General features: G+C 44.1%; 1 protein-coding gene across 3 annotated transcripts in view; it reads left to right on the top strand.

Annotated features, from left to right (window-relative positions):
- Positions 1 to 21822, top strand: part of LOC106561104 (contactin-associated protein-like 4) — a 210218-nt gene that overhangs the window by 185734 nt on the left and 2662 nt on the right. For 2 of the 3 annotated variants that reach the window (XM_045688516.2, XM_045688535.2), the window contains 4 exons: positions 6179 to 6312; positions 12323 to 12410; positions 19075 to 19293; positions 19764 to 19835. In XM_045688516.2, coding sequence (XP_045544472.2) covers positions 6179 to 6312; positions 12323 to 12410; positions 19075 to 19293; positions 19764 to 19835 — 513 coding nt within the window. The remainder of the gene's footprint in view (positions 1 to 6178; positions 6313 to 12322; positions 12411 to 19074; positions 19294 to 19763; positions 19836 to 21822) is intronic. The other variant, XM_045688526.2, reaches the window with a different exon arrangement.

The following is a 21822-nucleotide window of genomic DNA, read 5'->3' on the forward strand; positions in this document are numbered from 1 at the left end:
TCAAAGTAACACACCTTTATTTAGCATTTACTATACAGAGTGAATACAAATCTCTGTATCAGCTTGTAGGATCTATAAAAATCTGAAAAATAATGGACATATCAAGTAACGTCAAGGTGTACATTATTGTCATTTAGGAACGAAATATTACTACATCTAGAAAGGTTATTAACAGCAACTGTAAGAGAGAGAGAGATCATCGTTAGAAAGCAGGTCCTAATCTGGCTGCTCCTTTCCTTCCACTAGCACCTTTAACAGAATTCATTTGGATTAATTTGAGTCTCCAAGTCCCCGTAGACACCAGGCCTGTCAGACACTATTGCCTGTCAATTCATGCTCAGTAAATTGTTAAGGCATTGTCTGTCTTTCTAGGAGAGCACAAGCAAGACCTCTCAGGAGCAATGAGAGGATAGTACAAAAATATATATTTTTTAAAGGGGAAATCAGCAGTTGCTATATTCACGTTTGGACTTGTAAATCAATGATATGTAACCATTTATTCTTCTAAGAATATAAAGGCCTCATTAGCTTAGTTCAACTGTCGCACCCCATCAGATTTGCCACCAATGCTCCTTATAGGACACATCACTGCGCTCTATTCTCCTCTGTAAACTGGTAATGTCTGTGTACCCGTCGCAATACCCACTGGTTGATGCTTATTTATAAAACCCTCTTAGGCCTCACTCCCCCCTATCTGAGATACCTACTGCAGCCCTCATCCTCCACATACAGCACCCATTCGCATTCTGTTAAAGGTCCCCAAAGCACACACATCACTGGGTCGCTCCTCTTTTCAGTTCGCTGCAGCTAGCGACTGGACCAAGCTGCAAAAAATACTCAAACTGGACAGTTTTATCTCCATCTCTTCATTCAAAGACTCAATCATGGACACTCTTACTGACAGTTGTGGCTGCTTCGCGTGATGTATTGTTGTCTCTACCTTGCCTTTTGTGCTGTTGTCTGTGCCCAATAATATTTGTACCATGTTTTGCTGCTGCCATGTTGTGTTGCTAACATGTTGTTGTCATGGTGTGTTGCGACCATGCTGTGATGTCATGTGTTGCTGTCATTCTATGTTGTCGTCTTAGGTCTCTCTTTATGTAGTGTTGTGGTGTCTCTCTTGTCGTGATGTGTGTTTTGTCCTATATTTTAATTGTAATTACATTTTTAATCCCAGCCCCTGTCCCCGCTGGGGTCCTTTTGGTAAGCCGTCATTATAAATAAGAATTTGTTCTTAACTTACCTAGTTAAATTAAGGTTAAATAACATTTTACAAATCTGAACGGTCCCTCTCCAGTTATATAATAGAGTTGTTTCTTAATCCTATGGTACAAATCATATCATGGCTCAAATACTTCCAACCTTACAGTGCCTCAGTAATTGTGAACTATCTGATACGATTGCCCTCTGCTTAAATCTAAAAATGGGTCCTCCACACTTATTTAATAGAATTGTTTCATTTGTCCTATTGCGCAAATCGTTTGTCTATTCTAGCTCTTACAAATACTTTTTTTCTACTGGATGTGTGTAAAAAAATATATATATTCAAATAACAAATACATTGTCTGCTTAAAGTGTATAATTCCACCTTTGTGCAGCAGCATCAATGAGGGTGTGTTTTCTTAAGAGGTGCAGTACATTTCCAATCTCCCCATTCATTTGAATGTTTGTTTTTTTTCTGAGATGACTGACGACACCAACACAACCATGCATTACTCAGAGCCCCTCGGATACTTAATTCCTTCCAAATTACAAAAATAAATTTGATTTAATATCTCTGTTATTGATAGGGAATTAGAGATTAATCCTCTTAGTAGCTGAATGCTTTCTAGGCTTATGTTATGAAATCAGTCACTGTAGCCTTGAACATTGAGGAATTTTCCTTGAAATGCTACAGTATAAACAACAATTTGCTGGGTACATCGTGAATCCTCCCCACATGGTAGCGATATTGTTCAGTGGCTGTCTGCATTTTAATAACAGTGATATTGTTACATGTCTGTCACTGTCTGCATTTAACCTTTTACTGCAGTGAGCTAAATCAGGGTCACATAGATTGTTTCTTAGAAGTCTTAAACAAATCTCCTTTGAAACAAAAGTATACACCTCACACACATGGTAATAGACTTCAAAAAAGAAGACATCTGTACCATGTCAGATATAGAGTTGAAATGTATTACATTTTGAGTTTGCATCCCAATATTACACTTTATATACATCACAGAAGACTGTAATTGTAACGGTCGTCTATGGAAGAAGGAGTAGACCAAAGCGCAGCATGGTACATGTTCATGATGTTTATTATAACTTGAAAACTGAAACAAAATAACAAAGTGGAACAAAACGCAACAGCTCTGTCAGATGAACACACCAAACAGAAAACAACTACCCACACCAACCCTGTGGGAAAAGGCTACCTAAGTATGGTTCCCAATCAGAGACAACGATAGACAGCTGTCCCTGATTGAGAACGATATCCACCTTAGGCTTGGCCCACTTAGGTGGCGCCTCTGGAGTGGGGACCCTCGCCGCCGACCCCGGACTGGGGACCCTCGCAGCGGGCCCCGGACAGGCGGGCGACTCTGGCCGTTCCGGACAGGCGGGCGACTCTGGCCGTTCCGGACAGGCGGGCGACTCTGGCCGCTCCGGACAGGCGGGCGACTCTGGCAGCTCGGGACAGGGGTCAGGCACAGGACTCACCAGGCTGGGGAGACATGTAGGAGGCCTGGCTCTGGGAGCAGGAACAGGACTCACCAGGCTGGGGAGACATGCAGGAGGCCTGGCTCTGGGAGCAGGCACAGGATTCCCCAGGCTGGGGAGACCTACTGGAGGCCTGGTCCGTGGAGGAGGCACAGGATAGACCGGGCTGTGGGGGAGCACTGGAGATCTGGTGCATAGGCTTGACACCACTCTTCCAGGCTGAATGCCCACTTTCGCCCGGCATGGGTGGAGCGCAGGCATAGGATGAACTGAGTCCTCCCAGCGACCCGGAGACACAGTACGCAGAGCCGGCGCAGGATACCCTGGGCCGAAACGGCGCACTGGAGACCAGACATGCTGAGCTGGCACAATCCGCCCTGGCTGGATGCCCACTCTCGCATGGCACTTGCGGGGAGCTGGCTTATAGCGCACCGGGCTATGAGTGCATACTGGAGACACCGTGCGCTTCACCGCATAACACGGTGCCTGACCAGTACCACGCTGCTTCCGGTAAGCACGGGGAGTTGGCTCAGGACTATCGCCTGACTCAGCCAATCTCCCCGTGTGCCCCCCCAAAAAAATTTTGGGGGCTGCCTCTCAGCCTCCTCCTGCCGTCTCAGCCGATCCTCCCAGAAACGCCGTTCTGCCTTCGCTGCCTCTATCTCCTCCGGCGGGCGGCGGTACTCTCCCGGCCTTGTCCACGGTCCTGCCCCATCCAGGATCTCCTCCCAGGTCCATGACTCCTTTTTACCACGCTGCTTGGTCCGTTGGTGGTGGGTAGTTCTGTAACGGTCGTCTGTGGAAGAAGGAGTAGACCAAAGCGCAGCGTGGCAAGTGTTCATGATGTTTATTATAACTTGAACACTGAAACAAAAAAACAAAGTGGAACAAAACGCAACAGCTCTGTCAGGTGAACACACCAAACAGAAAACAACTACCCACACCAACTTGGTGGGAAAAGGCTCCCTAAGTATGGTTCCCAATCAGAGACAACGATAGACAGCTGTCCCTGATTGAGAACCATACCCGGCCAAAACAAAGAAATACCAAAACATAGAAAAAAGGACATAGAATGCCCACCCTACCAAAATAGAGAACTAAACCCTCTCTATGGCCAGGGCGTGACAGTAATATACAAAAACCGCTTGACATAGAAACACCAGATTTTCAGCAGGTTTTGGAGATAATGTTTATTAATTATGACATTTTCAAAAATATTAATAACATCCCACCCATGAGGGCCACTAGGTAATTTGACAGCAGGAGAGGGCTACATAGTTTTGATTGTTACGGTATACAAGTTATATCTCTATATAATTCAGAAGGTTAGCTGGATGTTATAATGAAGTGATATTAAACGTGTCTCTACACTGAGTGTACAAAACATTAGGAACACCTACCTAATATTGAGCTGCACTCCCTTTTGCCCTCAGAACAGCTTTAATTTGTTGGGGCATGGACTCTACAAGGTGTCGAAAGTGTTCCACCGGGATGCTGGCGCAAGTTGACTCCAATGCTTCCCACAGTTGTGCCAAGTTGGCTGGATGTCTTTTGGGTGGTGGACCATTCTTGATACACACAGGAAACTCTTGAGAGTTAAAAACCCAGCAGCGTAGCAGTTCTTGACACACTCAAACCGGTGTGCCTGGCACCTAGTACCATACGTATGCTCAAAATTGTTCAAGCTGTACATTTGGTGGGGAATCATTAATGGACAGCAATATTCAAATGTTGTCTCTGATTTTCAAGGAAATGTTAAGACTAAACCACTCAGGAACATTTAAATTGTTGCTAAGAAGGCAGTAAAATGAGAAGATGTTTAGGGGTGTGTAGACTTTCACTAGCGACTGTATCACTCGAAGGTTACCTACCTGGATGTTTTATAGACGTGACGTTAAAGTTATAAACTCAGCAAAAAAAGAAACGTCCCTTTTTCAGGACCCTGTCTTTCAAAGATAATTTGTAAAAATCGAAATAACTTCATTGTAAAGGGTTTAAACACTGTTTCCCATGCTTGTTCAATGACCCATAAACAATTAATGAACATGCACCTGTGGAACGGTCGTTAAGACAGTAACAGCTTCACGACGGTAGGCAGTTAACGTCACAGTTATGAAAACTTAGGACACTAAAGAGGCCTTTCTACTGACTCTGTAAACACCAAAAGAAAGATGCCCAGGGTCCCTAATCATTTCTGCATGAACATGCCTTAGGCATACTGCAAGGAGGCATGAGGACTGCAGATGTGGCCAGGGCAATAAATTGCAATGTCCGTACTGTGAGACGCCTAAGACAGCGCTACAGGGAGACAAGACGGACAGCTGATCGTCCTCGCAATGGCAGATCACGTTTAACAACACCTGCACAGGATCTGTACATCCGAACATCACACCTGCGGGACAGGTACAGGATGGCAACAACAACTGCCCGAGTTACACCAGGAACACACAATCCCTCCATCAGTGCTCAGACTGTCCGCAATAGGCTGAGAGAGGCTGGACTGAGGGCTTGTAGGCCTGTTGTAAGGTAGGTCCTCACCAGACATCACCGGCAACAACGTCACCTATGGGCACAAACCCACCGTCGCTGGACTAGACAGGACTGGAAAAAAGTGCTCTTCACTGACGAGTCGTGGTTTTGTCTCACCAGGAGTGATGGTCGGATTCGCATTTATCATCGAAGGAATGAGCGTTACACCGAGGCCTGTACTCTGGAGCGGGATCAATTTGGAGGTGGAGGGTCCGTCATGGTCTGGGGTGGTGTGTCACAGCATCATCGGACTGAGCTTGTTGTCATTGCAGGCAATCTCAACGCTGTTAAGTTATAGGGAAGACATCCTCCTCCCTCATCTGGTACCCTTCCTGCAGGCTCATCCTGACATGACCCTCCAGCATGACAATGCCACCAGCCATACTGCTCGTTCTCTGCGTGATTTCCTGCAAGACGGGAATGTCAGTGTTCTGCCATGGCCAGTGAAGAGCCCGGATCTCAATCCCATTGAGCACGTCTGAGACCTGTTGGATCGGAGGGTGAGGGCTAGGCCCATTCCCCCCAGAAATGTCCAGGAACTTGCAAGTCCCTTGGTGGAAGAGTGGGGTAACATCTCACAGCAAGAACTGGCACATCTGGTGCAGTCCATGAGGAGGGGATGACCCCCCCCCCCCCCTTTGTTCAGGGACACATTATTCCACTTCTGTTAGTCACATGTCTGTGGAACTTGTTTAGTTTATGTCTCAGTTGTGGAATCTTATGTTCATACAAATATTTACACATGTTAAGTTTGCTGAAAATAAATGCAGTTGACAGCGAGAGGACGTTTATTTTTTTGCTGAGTTTATCTTTATATATCTCTTGAAAGGTACCTGGATGTTATGAATAAGTGATATTAAAGTTATGTCTTCATATATCTCTCGAAGGTTACCTGGACGTTAAATATAAGATACTGTATATTAAAGTTATGTCTCTATATCTCCTGAAGGTTACCTGGATGTTAAATATAAGCTGCAGAACAGTAGAGATGCTGAGGTATTCAGGACCAGCATTAGGAACTTGGCCAATGGACAACTTCACAGAGTCTCCATCAGGAGGATATCAGAGACTGTCAGTGTTCAGGTAATTTATTTTGTTACTATTAATGTAACTTATACTCATTCAAAACAAAGACATACTCAGCAGTTACAGTGCATTCGGAAAGTATTCAGACCCCTTGACTTTTTCAACATTTTGTTGTTATTATTCTAAAATCTATCTACATATAATACCCCATAATGACAAAACAAGAAGAGGTTTTTAGAAAAAAATATCACATTTACATAAGACCCTTTACTCAGTACTTTGTTGAAGCACCTTTAGCAGTGATTACAGCCTTGAGTCTTCTTGAGTATGATGCTACAATTATTTTGATTTTACCTTTATTTAACTAGGCAAGTCAGTTAAGAACAAATTCTTATTTTCAATGACTGCCTAGGAACACTGCCTTGTTCAGGGGCAGAACGGCAGATGTGTACCTTGTCAGCTTGGGGATTTGAACTTACAACCCTTCTATTACTAGTCCAACTCTCGAACCACTAGGCTACGCTGCCACCCCAAGATTGGTACACCTGTATTTGTGGAATTTATCCTATTCTTCTCTGCAGATCCTCTCATGCTCTGTTGGGTTGGATGGGGAGCATTGCTGCACAGCTATTTTCAGGTCTCCCCAGAGATGTTCAATTGGGTTCCAGTCCAGGCTCTGGCTGGGCCACTCAAGGACATTCAGAGACTTGTCCCAAAGCCACTCCTCCCCTGATTGATCAGTTTGGCCGGTCGGCCAGCTCTAGGAAGAGTCTTGGTGGTTCCAAACTTCTTCCATTTGAGAATTATGGAGGCCACTTTGTTCTTGGAGACCTTCAATGCTGCAGAAATGTTTTGGTACCATTCCCCAGATCTGTGCCTCGACACAATCCTGTCTCAGAGCTCAACGGACAATTATTTCGACCTCATGGCTTGGTTTTTGATCTGACCTTATATAGACAAGTGTGTACCTTTCCAAATCATGTCCAATCAATTGAATTTACCACAAGTGGACTCCAATCAAGTTGTAGAAACATCTCAACAATGATCAATGGAAACAGGATGCACCTGAGCTCAATTTCGAGTCTCGTAGCAAAGGGTCTAAAATACTTACACTACCGTTCAAAAGTTTGGGGTCACTTACAAATGCCCTCGTTTTTGAAAGAAAATAAAACATTTTGTCCATTAAAATAGCATCAAAATGATCAGAATACAGTGTGGACATTGTTAATGTTGTAAATGACTATTGTTGCTGGAAACGGCTGACTTTTTATGAAATATCTCCATAGGCGTACAGATACCCATTATCAGCAACCGTCACTCCTGTGTTCCAATGGCACGTTGAGTTAGCTAATCCAAGTTTATCATTTTAAAAGACTAATTGATCATTTGAAAACCCTTTTGCAATTAAGTTAGCACAGCTTAAAACTGTCAACAGTGAAGTTGCGGCTCCGGGATGCTGGCCTTCTCGGCAGAGTTCCTCTGTCCAGTGTCTGTGTTATTTTGCCCATTTTATTATTTTATTTTTATTGGCCAGTCTGAGATATGGCTTTTTCTTTGCAACTCTGCCTAGAAGGCTAGCATCCCTGTCACGGCTTCCATCGTGGATATGAAAGGACGACCAAGGCGCAGCGGAAGTGTGGACACTCATGTTTCTTTAATTTACAAAAAAACAAGCAAAGTATCCACCGAAAAACAATAAACCAAAACAATAAACAGTACTTACAAAGGTAACAGTGTGGCAGGCTCAAACCAACGCAGTGCACACAAACAATTCCCCACAACCCCCAGTGACAAACAACTCCTACATATATGACTCCCAATCAGGAACAACGATTCCCAGCTGTTCCTGATCAGGAGTCACAAGACACACACAAGACTGCCACGTCCTGACCCCCAAACTACTACACCAGCTCCATCTGCTGGTCAGGACGTGACAGTACCCCCCCCTCAAGGTGCAGACCCCGGAATGCACCTAACACCAACAAACAAAATCCCCAACAAAACCCATCAACACTAACCCTAAACAATAAGGGAGGGAAGGGAGGGTGGCTGCCATCAACGACGGCACTGTGCTACACCCTCCCTCCCCAACCCACCTATCCTGGAGGCGGCTCAGGTTCTGGCCGTTCCAGGCAGTCGGGGCAGTCCGGCCAGTCTGGCGGCTCGGGGCAGTCCGGCGGCTCGGGACAGTCCGGTGGCTGGGGACAGTCTGGGCAGTCCGGCGGCTCGGGACAGTCGGGACAGTCTGGCGGCTCGGGACAGTCGGGACAGTCTGGCGGCTCGGGGCAGTCGGGACAGTCTGGCGGCTCGGGACAGTCGGGACAGTCTGGCGGCTCGGGGCAGTCTGGGCAGTCTGGCGGCTCGGGCCAGTCTGGCAGCTCGGGCCAGTCTGGGCAGTCTGGCAGCTCGGGCCAGTCTGGGCAGTCTGGCAGCTCGGGCCAGTCTGGGCAGTCCGGCAGCTCGGGCCAGTCTGGGCAGTCCGGCAGCTCGGGCCAGTCTGGGCAGTCCGGCAGCTCGGGCCAGTCTGGGCAGTCCGGCAGCTCGGGCCAGTCTGGGCAGTCCGGCAGCTCGGGCCAGTCTGGGCAGTCCGGCAGCTCGGGCCATTCTGGGCAGTCCGGCAGCTCGGGCCAGTCTGGGCAGTCCGGCAGCTCGGGCCAGTCTGGGCAGTCCGGCAGCTCGGGCCAGTCTGGCCACTCCGGCAGCTCGGGGCAGTCTGGCCACTCCGGCAGTTCGGGGCAGTCTGGCCACTCCGGCAGTTCGGGGCAGTCTGGCCACTCCGGCAGTTCGGGGCAGTCTGGCCACTCCGGCAGTTCGGGGCAGTCTGGCCACTCCGGCAGTTCGGGGCAGTCTGGCCACTCCGGCAGTTCGGGGCAGTCTGGCCACTCCGGCAGTTCGGGGCAGTCTGGCCACTCCGGCAGTTCGGGGCAGTCTGGCCACTCCGGCAGTTCGGGGCAGTCTGGCCACTCCGGCAGTTCGGCGCAGTCTGGCCACTCCGGCAGTTCAGCGCAGTCTGGCCACTCCGGCAGTTCAGCGCAGTCTGGCCACTCCGGCGACTGTTGACTGGTGGGCAGCTCCGACGACTGTTGACTGGCGGGCAGCTCTGACGCCGTCAAACAGCCCTTGTGCCCCCCCCTAAAAAATTATTGGGGGTGCCTCTCGGTCTCCCTTACCCGTCGTGTCTCCCAGTCCTCGCCAGCCTTCTTCCGCTGCTTGGTCCTGTGTTGGTGGGGAATTCTGTCACGGCTTCCATCGTGGATATGAAAGGACGACCAAGGCGCAGCGGAAGTGTGGACACTCATGTTTCTTTAATTTACAAAAAAACAAGCAAAGTATCCACCGAAAAACAATAAACCAAAACAATAAACAGTACTTACAACGGTAACAGTGTGGCAGGCTCAAACCAACGCAGTGCACACAAACAATTCCCCACAACCCCCAGTGACAAACAACTCCTACATATATGACTCCCAATCAGGAACAACGATTCCCAGCTGTTCCTGATCAGGAGTCACAAGACACACACAAGACTGCCACGTCCTGACCCCCAAACTACTACACCAGCTCCATCTGCTGGTCAGGACGTGACAATCCCGGAGTTGCCTCTTCACTGTTGACGTTGAGACTGGTGTTTTGCGGGTACTATTTAATGAAGCTGCCAGTTGAGGACTTCTGAGGCGTCTGTTTCTCAAACTAGACACTCTAATGTGCTTGTCCTCTTTCTCAGTTGTGCACCGGGGCATCCCACTCCTCTTTCTATTCTGGTTCGAGCCAGTTTGCGCTGTGTGTGAAGGGAGTAGTACACAGCGTTGTACGAGATCTTCAGTTTCTTGGCAATTTCTTGCATGGAATAGCCTTCATTTCTCAGAACAAGAATAGGCTGACGAGTTTCAGAAGAAAGTTCTTTGTTTCTGGCCATTTTGAGCCTGTAATCGAACCCAGAAATGCTGATGCTCCAGATACTCAACTAGTCTAAAGAAGGCCTTATTGCTTATTGTTTTATTGCTTCTTTAATCAGGACAACAGTTTTTAGCTGTGCTAACTTATTTGCAAAAGGATTTTCTAATGATCAAATAGCCTTTTAAAATTATAAACTTGGATTAGCTGACACAACATGCCATTGGAACACAGGAGTGATGGTTGCTGTTAATGGGCGTCTGTACGCCTGTGTAGATATTCCATAAAAAATCTGCCGTTTCCTGCTACGATAGTCATTTACAACATTAACAATGTTTACACTGTATTTCTGATCAATTTGATGTTATTTTAATGGACATAAAATGTGTTTTTCTTTCAAAAACAAGGACATTTCTAAGTGACCCCAAACTTTTGAGCAGTAGTGTCTGTGAATAAGGTTTTCAGTTTTTTAGTTGTAATACATTTGCAAAAATGTCTAATAACCTGTTTTCACTTCGTCATTATGGGAGATTGTGTGTATATTGGTGAGGGATAAAATATATTTGATTCATTTTAGAATAACGCTGTAACATAACAAAATGTGGATCACAGGTTACTGAATACTTTCCGAATGCACTGTACCTTAGCGCAGTGGTTCTCTCGTGGGGTGCTAGTACTCCTTGGGGTACCTGACCTGTCCACAAGGGGTACTTGGGAAGATTCATAAGAACATAGTCCTGATGATTGGTTGCACATGAGGAGGTAATGCAAGCAGAGCAAAATGTAATTGAGTGTAATATAACCTAAAACGATTCAGAGCCACTTTCTTTTTGAAGAGGCAAGTATAGAGGCAAGTATAGACAAGTAGGTCTATATGCACTATATCTAACCTGCTGAGCTGTAAATGTAAGTGTATACATGTTAGCAGTGTGGGATCTGTGTCATGGTAAGTAAAAGTAATTAAGAAATGAAAGAACATCACTCCCAACAGATTTAGATATACAGTGAGATGTGATACAACTTGAGTATAGTGGATGAAGAGTGATGCAGGTTTTGCATACAGTAGTTCTGCTTCTTAAGACTGAAACTATCATGAAGTCAAAGTCCTTTGTCAACATCACAGTAAGCGACAACCCTAGGCTGTGCTGCAGAGCTGTACTTATTCAGAATGCACAGACACATTCCAACTCTCAGCCATTAAGCGGGCACACTCATTCACAATTTAAAGACATTTCAGGCAACATGAATGACTCTGAAGAAGAAAGGGAGGAGAAAAGGAATAGGATAGAGAAAAGTATAGATAAATCAATAGAAGTTTAAACATACAGTAGTCTTCCTAAGGGGTTGAAATCCGTGAGGAGACTGGCAGAATATGTTTTTAAATTTCATGAGTTGTAACACCAAAGTTGGTCGTCATTCTTCTCAGCCATTCTTCGAAAGACACATTTGGACAGCAAATTGATTTTTTTCCCATATATAGTAAACATGATTAATTAGATCATTCCAAATTTCTGTTCAGCATTGCCCTGATGCGATCAGAACCTGTCACTCTAGTTAACATGATATTAACCCCACTGCAGCACCCTTAGCTATTTTTAATTACAGTATAATGTTGTTAACTAAGTACTCTGTAACGGCAAGACCATACAAACACGCATATTTAGGCACCCCATTTATTCACCTCGTAATGAAAGAGTGCAAGTCCAATATGTGGGAATATTGTAATGCACTAGACTTCCATACTATTCTCATAGTGGACAACACTCGTAAGTGTTTACTTCCATGCTTCTGACCACCCAACAACATGTTCGAGTCTGACTAGTCAACAAAAAAAATCTATTTTGTTAAGCTACTGTTTGGCATTCTCAGCTAAACTGCATCAATTAGTGTAAGCTTTGAGTAGTAATCACATTTTCAATAATGTAAGTTCAACTCGAAAATCTGTCCAAGCTCTAGCACTGCTTTCCTTTTTTAATTGAATGGCAGAGACTGAACAGCCAAGCGATGATGTGTTTAAAGTACTTTGAAGAGCAGGGTTTAATTAAAACACTCTAAATGGAAGAGTACATTCTCCATCATCTGAAACATGAAAGTGTAAATTGTATTTTTTTTATCCCCAATTTGACTATTCAACAAAGTGTTTACAGGTTGTATTTTGCTTCTTTTTTTTTAGATTGACCAGCACAGAAGGGAAGACTTCAATCTCACATCTGATACAGAATTCAATGCTATCAAGTCAGTTGTCCTTGGGAAAGTGCAAGGTGAGAAATATACAGATGTGGGATCTTAATTTGATCACTCTTTTGTTGCTGAGAATTTTCCTGCACAGCAGGAAATGCAAACTTGTAGTGTATTCGAAGTTTAAAAAGGCTTCAAAAGTTTGTAATTTCCACTTTAAAATGTCAGACTTCATGAAAAATGTATCAACCCTTACAGAAAACGTCCATTAATTATAATCCACATAATAATTCACATTTCCTGTTGCTGCATGATTATTTTTATGCTGTAGAAAACTGGCTCAAATTAAGATCCTACATCTGTACGACAGGATTATTAAGATGATGAAGGAGAAAGCCATTGAATAAAGAATGCTGAAAGGTGTTTGGCCGTGTCTCTCGAACACAGAACTAAAGAGCTGGTTACAATCCCACTCGCCAGAAGCTTTTATATCAAATAAAAATATGGATGGAATCATTATGTATTATTATGTGCATTTTAGTGCTATATAGGAGGATGATAAACTGCTGGGGCAAATGCAGATGTATTACAGTATTGTTTGTTCAGTCAGGCAATCAAAATTCGACATGACATGTCATGATTGGTGCATGTCTGTTTACTTAAAGTCTGAATAATATCGGCTTTATGCATTGTTATTGTCTATCCCCTGCTTCAGAAATAGGGCACTTTATGCAGGTCTAATGCCAATGTATTTGCTTCAAAATAGGACACCTGTTTTTAATAGTAATGAGGAATGATTGAAAGGAACAGATGCAAAACATACAGTCTAGTGCATTCTGAAAAATTTGAACAAACAAAACAAGTAAAATAATGCTCTCATTCTAGGCCAACCTACAGTATATGTCAGATGCAAACCATTTCAATTAATCTGTGACAATGTCAAGAATGTCACAATAACAAAGTCATACAGTAGCTACTGTGACATTGTTATTGACTTCTTTATGACCTTTCAAGAAGCTCCATTAGTCTAAAATCTGAATAATCCAGTATAGCTCTGGGCTATAATGACATGTGGGGCTAAGGGGTCTGCTCTCTGGTCATGTGGGACACACACACACCACACACGCGCACACACACACACAGCTCAGGGTTTAACACCATAGTGTCCACAAAGCTCATCACTAAGCTAAGGACCCTGAAACTTAACACCTCCCTCCACAACTGGATCCTGGACTTCCTGACAGGCTGCTGCCAGGTGGTAAGGGTAGGCTATAACATATCTGCCACGCTGATCCTCAACACGGGAGCCCCTCAGGGATGCGTGCTTAATCCCCTCCTGTACTCCCTGTTCACCCACGACTGCGTGGCCAAGCACGACTCCAACAGCATCATTAAGTTTGCCGACGACACAACGGTGGTAGGCCTGATCACAGACAACAATGAGACAGCCTATAGGGAGAAGGTCAGAGACCTGACAGTGTGGTTCCAGGACAACAACCTCTCCCTCAACGTGGTCAAGACAAAGGAGATGATTATAGACTACAGGAAAAGGAGGGCCGAGTACTCCCCCATTCACATCGACGCGGCTGTAGTGGAGCAGCTTCAAGTTCCTTGGTGTCCAAATCAACAACAAGCTATCGTGGCCCAAGGACACCAAGACAGTCGTGAAGAGGGCACGACAATGCCTTTTCCCACTCAGGAGACTGAAATATTTGGCATGGGTCCTCAGATCCTCAAAACGTTATACAGCTGCACCATCGAGAGCATCCTGACTGGTTGCATCACCGCCTGGTATGGCAACTGCACGGCCTCCGACCACAAGGCGCTACTGAGGGTAGTGCGTACGGCCAAGCTTCCTGCCATCCAGGACCTCTATACCAGGCGGTGACAGAGGAAGGCTCAAAAATCGTCAAAGACTCCAGTCACCCAAATCACAGTCTGTTCTCTCTGCTACCTCGCGGCAAGCGGTACCGGAGCGCCAAGTCTAGCTCCAAAATGCTCCTTACAGATTCTACTGTACACCCAAGCCATACTGTTGAACAATTAATCAAATGGCTACCCGGACCATTTGCATTAACGCCTGCATTAGCTGCTGCTACTTGCTGTTTATTATCTATGAATAGTCTCTTTACCCCTACCTACAGTACCAGTCAAAAGTTTGGACTCACCTACTCATTAAAGGGTTTTTCTTTATTTTACTATTTTCTACATTGTAGCATAATAGTGAAGACATCAAAACTATGAAATAACACATATGGAATCATGTAGTAACCAAAAAAGTGTTAAACAAATAAAAATATATTTTATATTCTTCAAAGTAGCCACCCTTTGCCTTGATGACAGCTTTGCACACTATTGGAATTCTCTCAACCAGCTTCACCTGTAATGCTTTTCCAACAGTCTTGAAGGAGTTCCCACATATACTGAGCACTTGTAGGCTGCTTATCCTTCGCTCTGAACTCCAACTCATCCCAAACCATCTCAATTGGGTTAAGGTCAGATGATTGTGGAGGCCAGGTCATCGGATGCAGCGCTCCATCACTCTCCCTCTTGATCAAATAGCCCTTACACAGCCTGGAGGTGTGATTTGGGACATTGTCCTGTTGGAAAACAAATGATAGTCCCACTAATCGCAAACCAGATGGGATGGCGTATCGCTGCAGAATGCTGTGGTAGCCATGCTGGTTAACCTCTCTAGGGTATGTGGGACGAAATCGTCCCACCTACTCAACAGCCAGTGGAATCCTGTGGCGCGATATTCAAATACCTTAGAAATGCTATTACTTCAATTTCTCAAACATATGACTATTTTACACCATTTTAAAGACAAGACTCTCGTTAATCTAACCACACTGTCCGATTTCAAAAAGGCTTTACTACGAAAACAAAACATTAGATTATGTCAGCAGAGTACCCAGCCAGAAATAATCAGACACCCATTTTTCAAGCTAGCATATAATGTCACATAAACCCAAACAACAGCTAAATGCAGCACTAACCTTTGATGATCTTCATCAGATGACACTCCTAGGACATTATGTTATACAATACATGCATGTTTTGTTCAATCAAGTTCATATTTATATCAAAAACCAGCTTTTTACATTAGCATGTGACGTTCAGAACTAGCATACCCACCACAAACTTCCGGTAAATTTACTAAATTACTCACGATAAACGTTCACAAAAAACATAACAATTATTTAAAGAATTATAGATACAGAACTCCTTTATGCAATCGCTATGTCTGATTTTAAAATACCTTTTCGGCAAAAGCACATTTTGCAATATTCTGAGTAGACCACCCACCAAGTTTGGCACTCACCAAACTCAGATTTACTGTAAGAAAAATTGGATTACCTTTGCTGTTCTTCGTCAGAATGCACTCCCAGGACTTCTACTTCAATAACAAATGTTGGTTTCGTTCAAAATAATCCATAGTTATGTTCAAATATCCTCTGTTTTGTTCGTGCGTTCAAGACACTATCCGAAGGGTAACGAAGTGTGACGCGCCGGCGCGTATCATGACCAAAAAATTTGAAATATTCCATTACCGTACTTCGAAGCATGTCAAACGCTGTTTAAAATCAATTTTTATGCAATTGTTCTCGTAAAAAAGCGATAATATTCCAACCGGGAAACCCTGTTTTCGTTCAAAGACTAAAAATCTAAAATGGACTCTTCTCGTGCATGCGTGCGCCAGTCTCATTGTTCTCTGATCGACCACTTACCAAATGCGCTACTGTTTTTCAGCCATGGCCTGCAAAGTCATCATTCAACGTTCTGCCGCCTTCTAAGAGCCTATGGGAGCCCTAGGAAGTGTCACGTTACAGCAGAGATCCTCAGTTTTCAATAAAGAGAGTGTAGAAGGCCAAGAAATGTTCAGAGAGGGCACTTCCTGTAAGGAATCTTCTCAATTTTTTGCCTGCCATATGAGTTCTGTTATACTCACAGACACCATTCAAACAGTTTTAGAAACTTTAGGGTGTTTTCTATATCAATCAAACAACTATATGCATATTCTAGTTTCTGGGCAGTAGTAATAACCAGATTAAATCGGGTACGTTTTTTATCCGGCCGTGCAAATACTGCCCCCTACCCTAGAGAGGTTAAGTGTGCCTACTAAATTAATCACTAACAGTGTCACCAGCAAAGCACCCCCACACCATCATATCTCCTCCTCCATGCTTCACGGTGGGAACCACACATGCGGACATCATCCATTCACTCACTCTGCGTCTTACAAAGACACAGCGGTTGGAACCAAAAATGTAACATTTTAAACACCGGTTTAATGTCCACTGCTCGTTTTTCTTGGCCCAAGAAAGTCTCTTCGTATTATTAGTGTCCTTTAGAAGTGGTTTCTTTCCAGAAATTTGACCATGAAGGCCTGATTCAAGCAGTTCCCTCTGAACAGTTGATGTTGAGATGTCTATTACTTGAACTCTGTGAAGCATTTATTTGGGTTGCAATTCCTGAGGCTTGTAACTCTAAGGACCGTCCGTATCCTCTGCAGCAGAGGTAACTCTGGGTCTTCCTTTCCTGTGGCGGTCCTCATGAGAGCCATTTTCATCATATCGCTTGATGGTTTTTGCGACTGCACTTGAAGAAACTTTAAAAGTTTCCAGATTGACTGATCTTCATGTCTAATGATGGACTGTTGTTTCTCTTTGCTTATTTGAGCTGTTCTTGCCATAATATGGACTCGGTCTTTTACCAAATAGGGCTATCTTCTGTATACCACCCTTACCTTGTCACAACACAGATGTTTGGCTCAAACGCATTTTAAGAAGGAAATAAATTCCACTATTTAACTTTAACAAGGCACACCTGTTAATTGAAATGCATTCCCATTGACTACCCCATGAAGCTGGTTGAGAGAATGCCAAGTGTGCAAAGCTGTCATCAAGGCAAAGGGTGGCTACTTTTAAGAATCTCAAAACTAAAATATTTGTTAACACTTTTTTGGTTACTACATGATTCCATATGTGTTATTTCATAGTTTTGATGCCTTCACTATTATTTTACAATGTAGAAAATAGTAATAATAAAGAAAACTCCTTGAATGAGTATGTGTGTCCAAACTTTTGACTGTTACTATACATGTAAATATTACCTCAGTTACCTTGACTTACCTGTACCCCCGCACATTAACTCTGTACTGGTACCCCCTGAAGAATTTCACTGTAAGGTCTACAACTGTTGTATTCAGCGCATGTGGCAAATACAATTTTATTTCACACACACACACACACACACACACACACACACACACACACACACACACACACACACACACACACACACACACACACACACACACACACACACACACACACACACACACACACACACACACACACAGAGCTCTGTGGGAGTGTAGTGTATCTCAGATGACCTGAACCATGTTAACACGTGACCAGGTCCTCGCTCTTCTCTAACCCCTCCACCCTGCTGCAGTCTGTGTGTCATATCAGGATCAGAGAGCTGGCATGAAAGTGGTTTCAGTGTCCTTCCCAGCAACACCTGTCATCAATCACTCTAACAAATTGACCTGTAATGAATGCAGAGGGGAGGGTGAGAGGAGTAGGAGAGGGGGAAAGAGAGAGGAGTAGGAGAGGGGGAAAGGGAGAGAGAGAGAGGAGTAGGAGAGAGACAGGGAGAGTCATAGAGAGACTAAGAGAAAGAGGGGAGGGGAAAGGGAGAGAGATAGGTAGAGAGGGAGAGATAAAGAGAGAGTCACTCAGAGAGTAAGAGAGCGAGAGAGGGGATAAAGGCAGAGAGAGTGAGTAGGAGAGAGCCAGAGAAAGAAGGAGAGAGAGAAAGATGAGAGTATATCGATGAGGTCTGACTGAGGAGAAATAGCTATCTGGCTGTTGTAAGAAAGAAGGATACCTTCAGGATACAGTAGCAGTGTGATACAGTGTGATGCTGTACAATGCCATCAGCTCACTGCCTTCCATCCCATTCATTTTAAGAGCACTTATAACCATGAAAATTCCCATCATTAAATTCATAGTCATTGGTCATTTGGAAAAGACAGTGACCCAGTTTCCCTGGTAAACATGGGGTTTCACTGGATCCAAGCCAGTGAAATGGGGGCAGTGTTTCTGGGGTCTCTCATTATCTTCTTCATGTCTAGATTCAGATTCAGAGTGTTTAATAGTCTTATGTACAGGGTTGCAGGTGTGATTGCAGTGTCCAGTGAAAATCTTAGGCTCTGAGCTCGAACATGCAGGACTAAGTGAAATAAAATAATACATCATAACAACTGTGGCAGTGATTAATAAATAAATGTCAATTGGGGTGGAGGCAGATTAAAGACTGTTGAGGGGTTGTGGGGCGGGGCGGTGACCATAAAGAGAGCAGCATGACCATTGAGGGTGTGTGGGGACCAACTGAAAGAAAAACATCTATACATATTAACAACTGCAACAGTGATGAATATCGTTGGGGTGGGGGCAGAGAAAAAGTCTGTTGGGGGGGTGGGGGGAGGATGTCCCTAGGAGGAGCAGCATGGAAGGTAAGTGACCATTGGGAGGGTGTGGGGGGAAAATGTCCATAGGGGGAGTAGCAGCTATTGATAGCTGTCAATGAATTAGACTATCTGCCAAATCAATCAATAATACACTGAGAGAGCAGTGAATCCTACTACTTTTACCCTAGACTGATCACTATATCGGATCTCACTGACTGTTTCTGCATTTCTGTGCGTGTGCGTGCTTGCGTATGCGTTTGTGTGTTAAGAGTCTGGTGAGCTGGATCCAGAGATTGCCAGGCTGAACTCCCTGGGTTTCAGTGGCTGTCTGTCGGTTGTCCAGTTTAACTCCATCACTCCACTGAAGGCAGCGCTACTCTACCCAAACACCAGCCCAGTCATAGTGACAGGACCCCTAGCTGAGTCCACCTGTGGTTCCTCATCTCCAGCCAATCCCTACCCAGCCGAAACCACACACCCCCTATCAGGTAAGAGGGGAGGATTCAAGTTCTCCCTAGCTATTCTGGTGGGTGGAGTCTTTGGTGAAGGGCGGGACTTTCGCTCTCTTTCTGTTTGAGTGCTTTTTGTTTTGCTTTAACTCCACTTGAGAATCTACTTTTTTTTTCTGAACCTCTTTTCAAACTTTATCAAGGGCCCATTTAATACGTACACCATCTTCCTTGATCATTAACTGAGAATGAAACTGATTCCACTGTGGCAGATTAGTTAATTAATTTGTACGAGAGAGATTTCTCATTTGGTCATCCTCATGCAGTTTATGACTGAGGGCGTAGTATTAAATGAACCCTGCATGGACTGATGATGACTTCTGTTACTGATTCCCTCTCTCTCTTTTGTCTTTCTTATCCTTTCTTTTCTCCTCTATCTCTACTTCTTTTTCTGCTGTCTCTCGCTCTCTATTTCTCTGTCTCTCTTTCTGTGTATCTCTCTGCTGTAGATCATTCAGGTACACTAGGTACTGGTGAGCCTATAGTTAATGCAATCAAGAGTGACTCTGCATTGATTGGAGGTAACAGGAACATATTTCTCATGTCATAATAAACCATAGTTGTATTTAGTGAAACAACATAATGGCAAGTATTAAATTATTCTGGTCAAAATAGAGAAAGTTGGGACTCCCGGGTGGCGCAGTGGTCTAAGGCATTGCATCGCAGTGCTAGCTGTGCCACCAGAGATTCTGGGTTTGAGTCCAGGCTCTGTCGCAGCCGGCCGTGACCGGGAGGCCCATGGGGCGGTGCACAATTGGCCCAGCGTCGTCCGGGTTAGGGAGGGTTTGGCCGGCAGGGACATTCTTGTCTCATCGTGCACTAGCAACTCCTGTGGCGGGCTGGGCGCAGTGCATGCTGACCAGGTATGGTGTTTCCTCCGACACATTGGTGCGGCTGGCTTCTGGGTTGGATGTGCATTGTGTCAAGAAGCAGTGCGGCTTGGTTGGGTTGTGTTTCGGGGGATGGCTCTCGATGTCACGACTTCCGCCGAAGTCGGCCCCTCTCCTTGTTCGGGCGGCATTCGGCGGTCGACGTCACCGGTTTACTAGTCGCCACCGATCCATGTTTCCTTGTTCGTTTTGTTTTGTCTTAATTATACACACCTGTTTTCAATTCCCCTATTATGTTCCCTATTTAACCCTCTGGCTTCCATTTCTGTTTTGTCCGTGATTGTTCTTTGTCAGTGGTTGTTGGAGGTGTTTCTCCTCACCCTGTTATTTTGCTGTTGGAGATTTTGACTTTGGTTTTTGAGTAAACAAGACTGTTTGGAACTCAACCTGTGTCCTGCGCCTGACTCCGCTACGTCTCCAAACCAAAAGCGTTACACTCGACCTTTGCCTCTCCCGAGTCCATACGAGCGTTGCAGCGATGAGACAAGACTGTAACTATTACAAATTGGTTAAAAAATAAAAATTTAAAATAGAGAACGTTGATGATACAGGGCTCATTTTTGGGATACTGAAGCATTTTTTCTTCTTTTGACTATATATTTCAAAAGTGAAATCAAACAATGACTGAGGTTAAAGTGCAGACTGTCAGATTTAATTTGAGGGTATTTTCATCCAAATTTGGTGAACCGTTTAGAAATTACATAATGAGTGAGAAAGTTACAGATGGACAAATATCATACCCCTCAAAAAATGCTAACCTACACTGTTATTGTAATGGTGCGAGGTTCGCATGTCTTGGGGGTATGATATTTGTGCGACTGTAACTTTCTAACTCATCCTTATTCACAATTCATTCAGGATGATCTGTAATCATGATAGCATCCACATTAATGTAGAAGTGTTTATAAACACATTCTATTGTTATTTACAATAAAAGTTACTCCAAAATGACACAATACATTATTTATCATTCATTTCTATTGGGCACAAAATAATCTGAAACACAACCAAAACAAAGAGCAAATGCATCCAACAAATGTGTAGAGTGACAAGCTTGATGTAATCATTGGGTGCTATGAATATTGGAACAAATACTTAATTTTTTACTACTTGAATACACATTTAAGTGAATTTGTCTCAATACTTTTTCTCCCCTAAAATGGGAGCACTATGCACAAAAAGTGCTGTAATTTCTATACCCGAAATGGATGAAAATAACCTCAAATTAAAGCTGACAGTCTGCACTTTCACCACAAATCATGTTTTGAGTTCAAATCCAAACTTTTGGAGTATAGAGCCAAAATAAGAAAAAATGCTTCACTGTTCCAATAATTACAGAGGGCACTGTATTTGTTTTTCTCAGAGACAACACTGTATAATTACAATTTTAATTAAATAAATGAAATATTTCAGCAATTGATATGGCATATTTGCAGCATCACATCACAAAAGTTTTAAGCGACTATCGCCACAGATTCAAAGTCAAGGTTGATTAATTCCCATCCGTTACAATTGCTGGAATGTAGAAAGTAGTTCAAAGTCATCCTTATACAGGCTGATTCAGTGCCAAATGCACAAAGGACAGCAAAACTAATTAAACGTTTAAATAAATTATTTG

Source organism: Salmo salar, chromosome 01 (assembly GCF_965601325.2).
Source record: "Salmo salar chromosome 01, fSalSal1, whole genome shotgun sequence".
Lineage (NCBI taxonomy): Eukaryota > Metazoa > Chordata > Actinopteri > Salmoniformes > Salmonidae > Salmo > Salmo salar.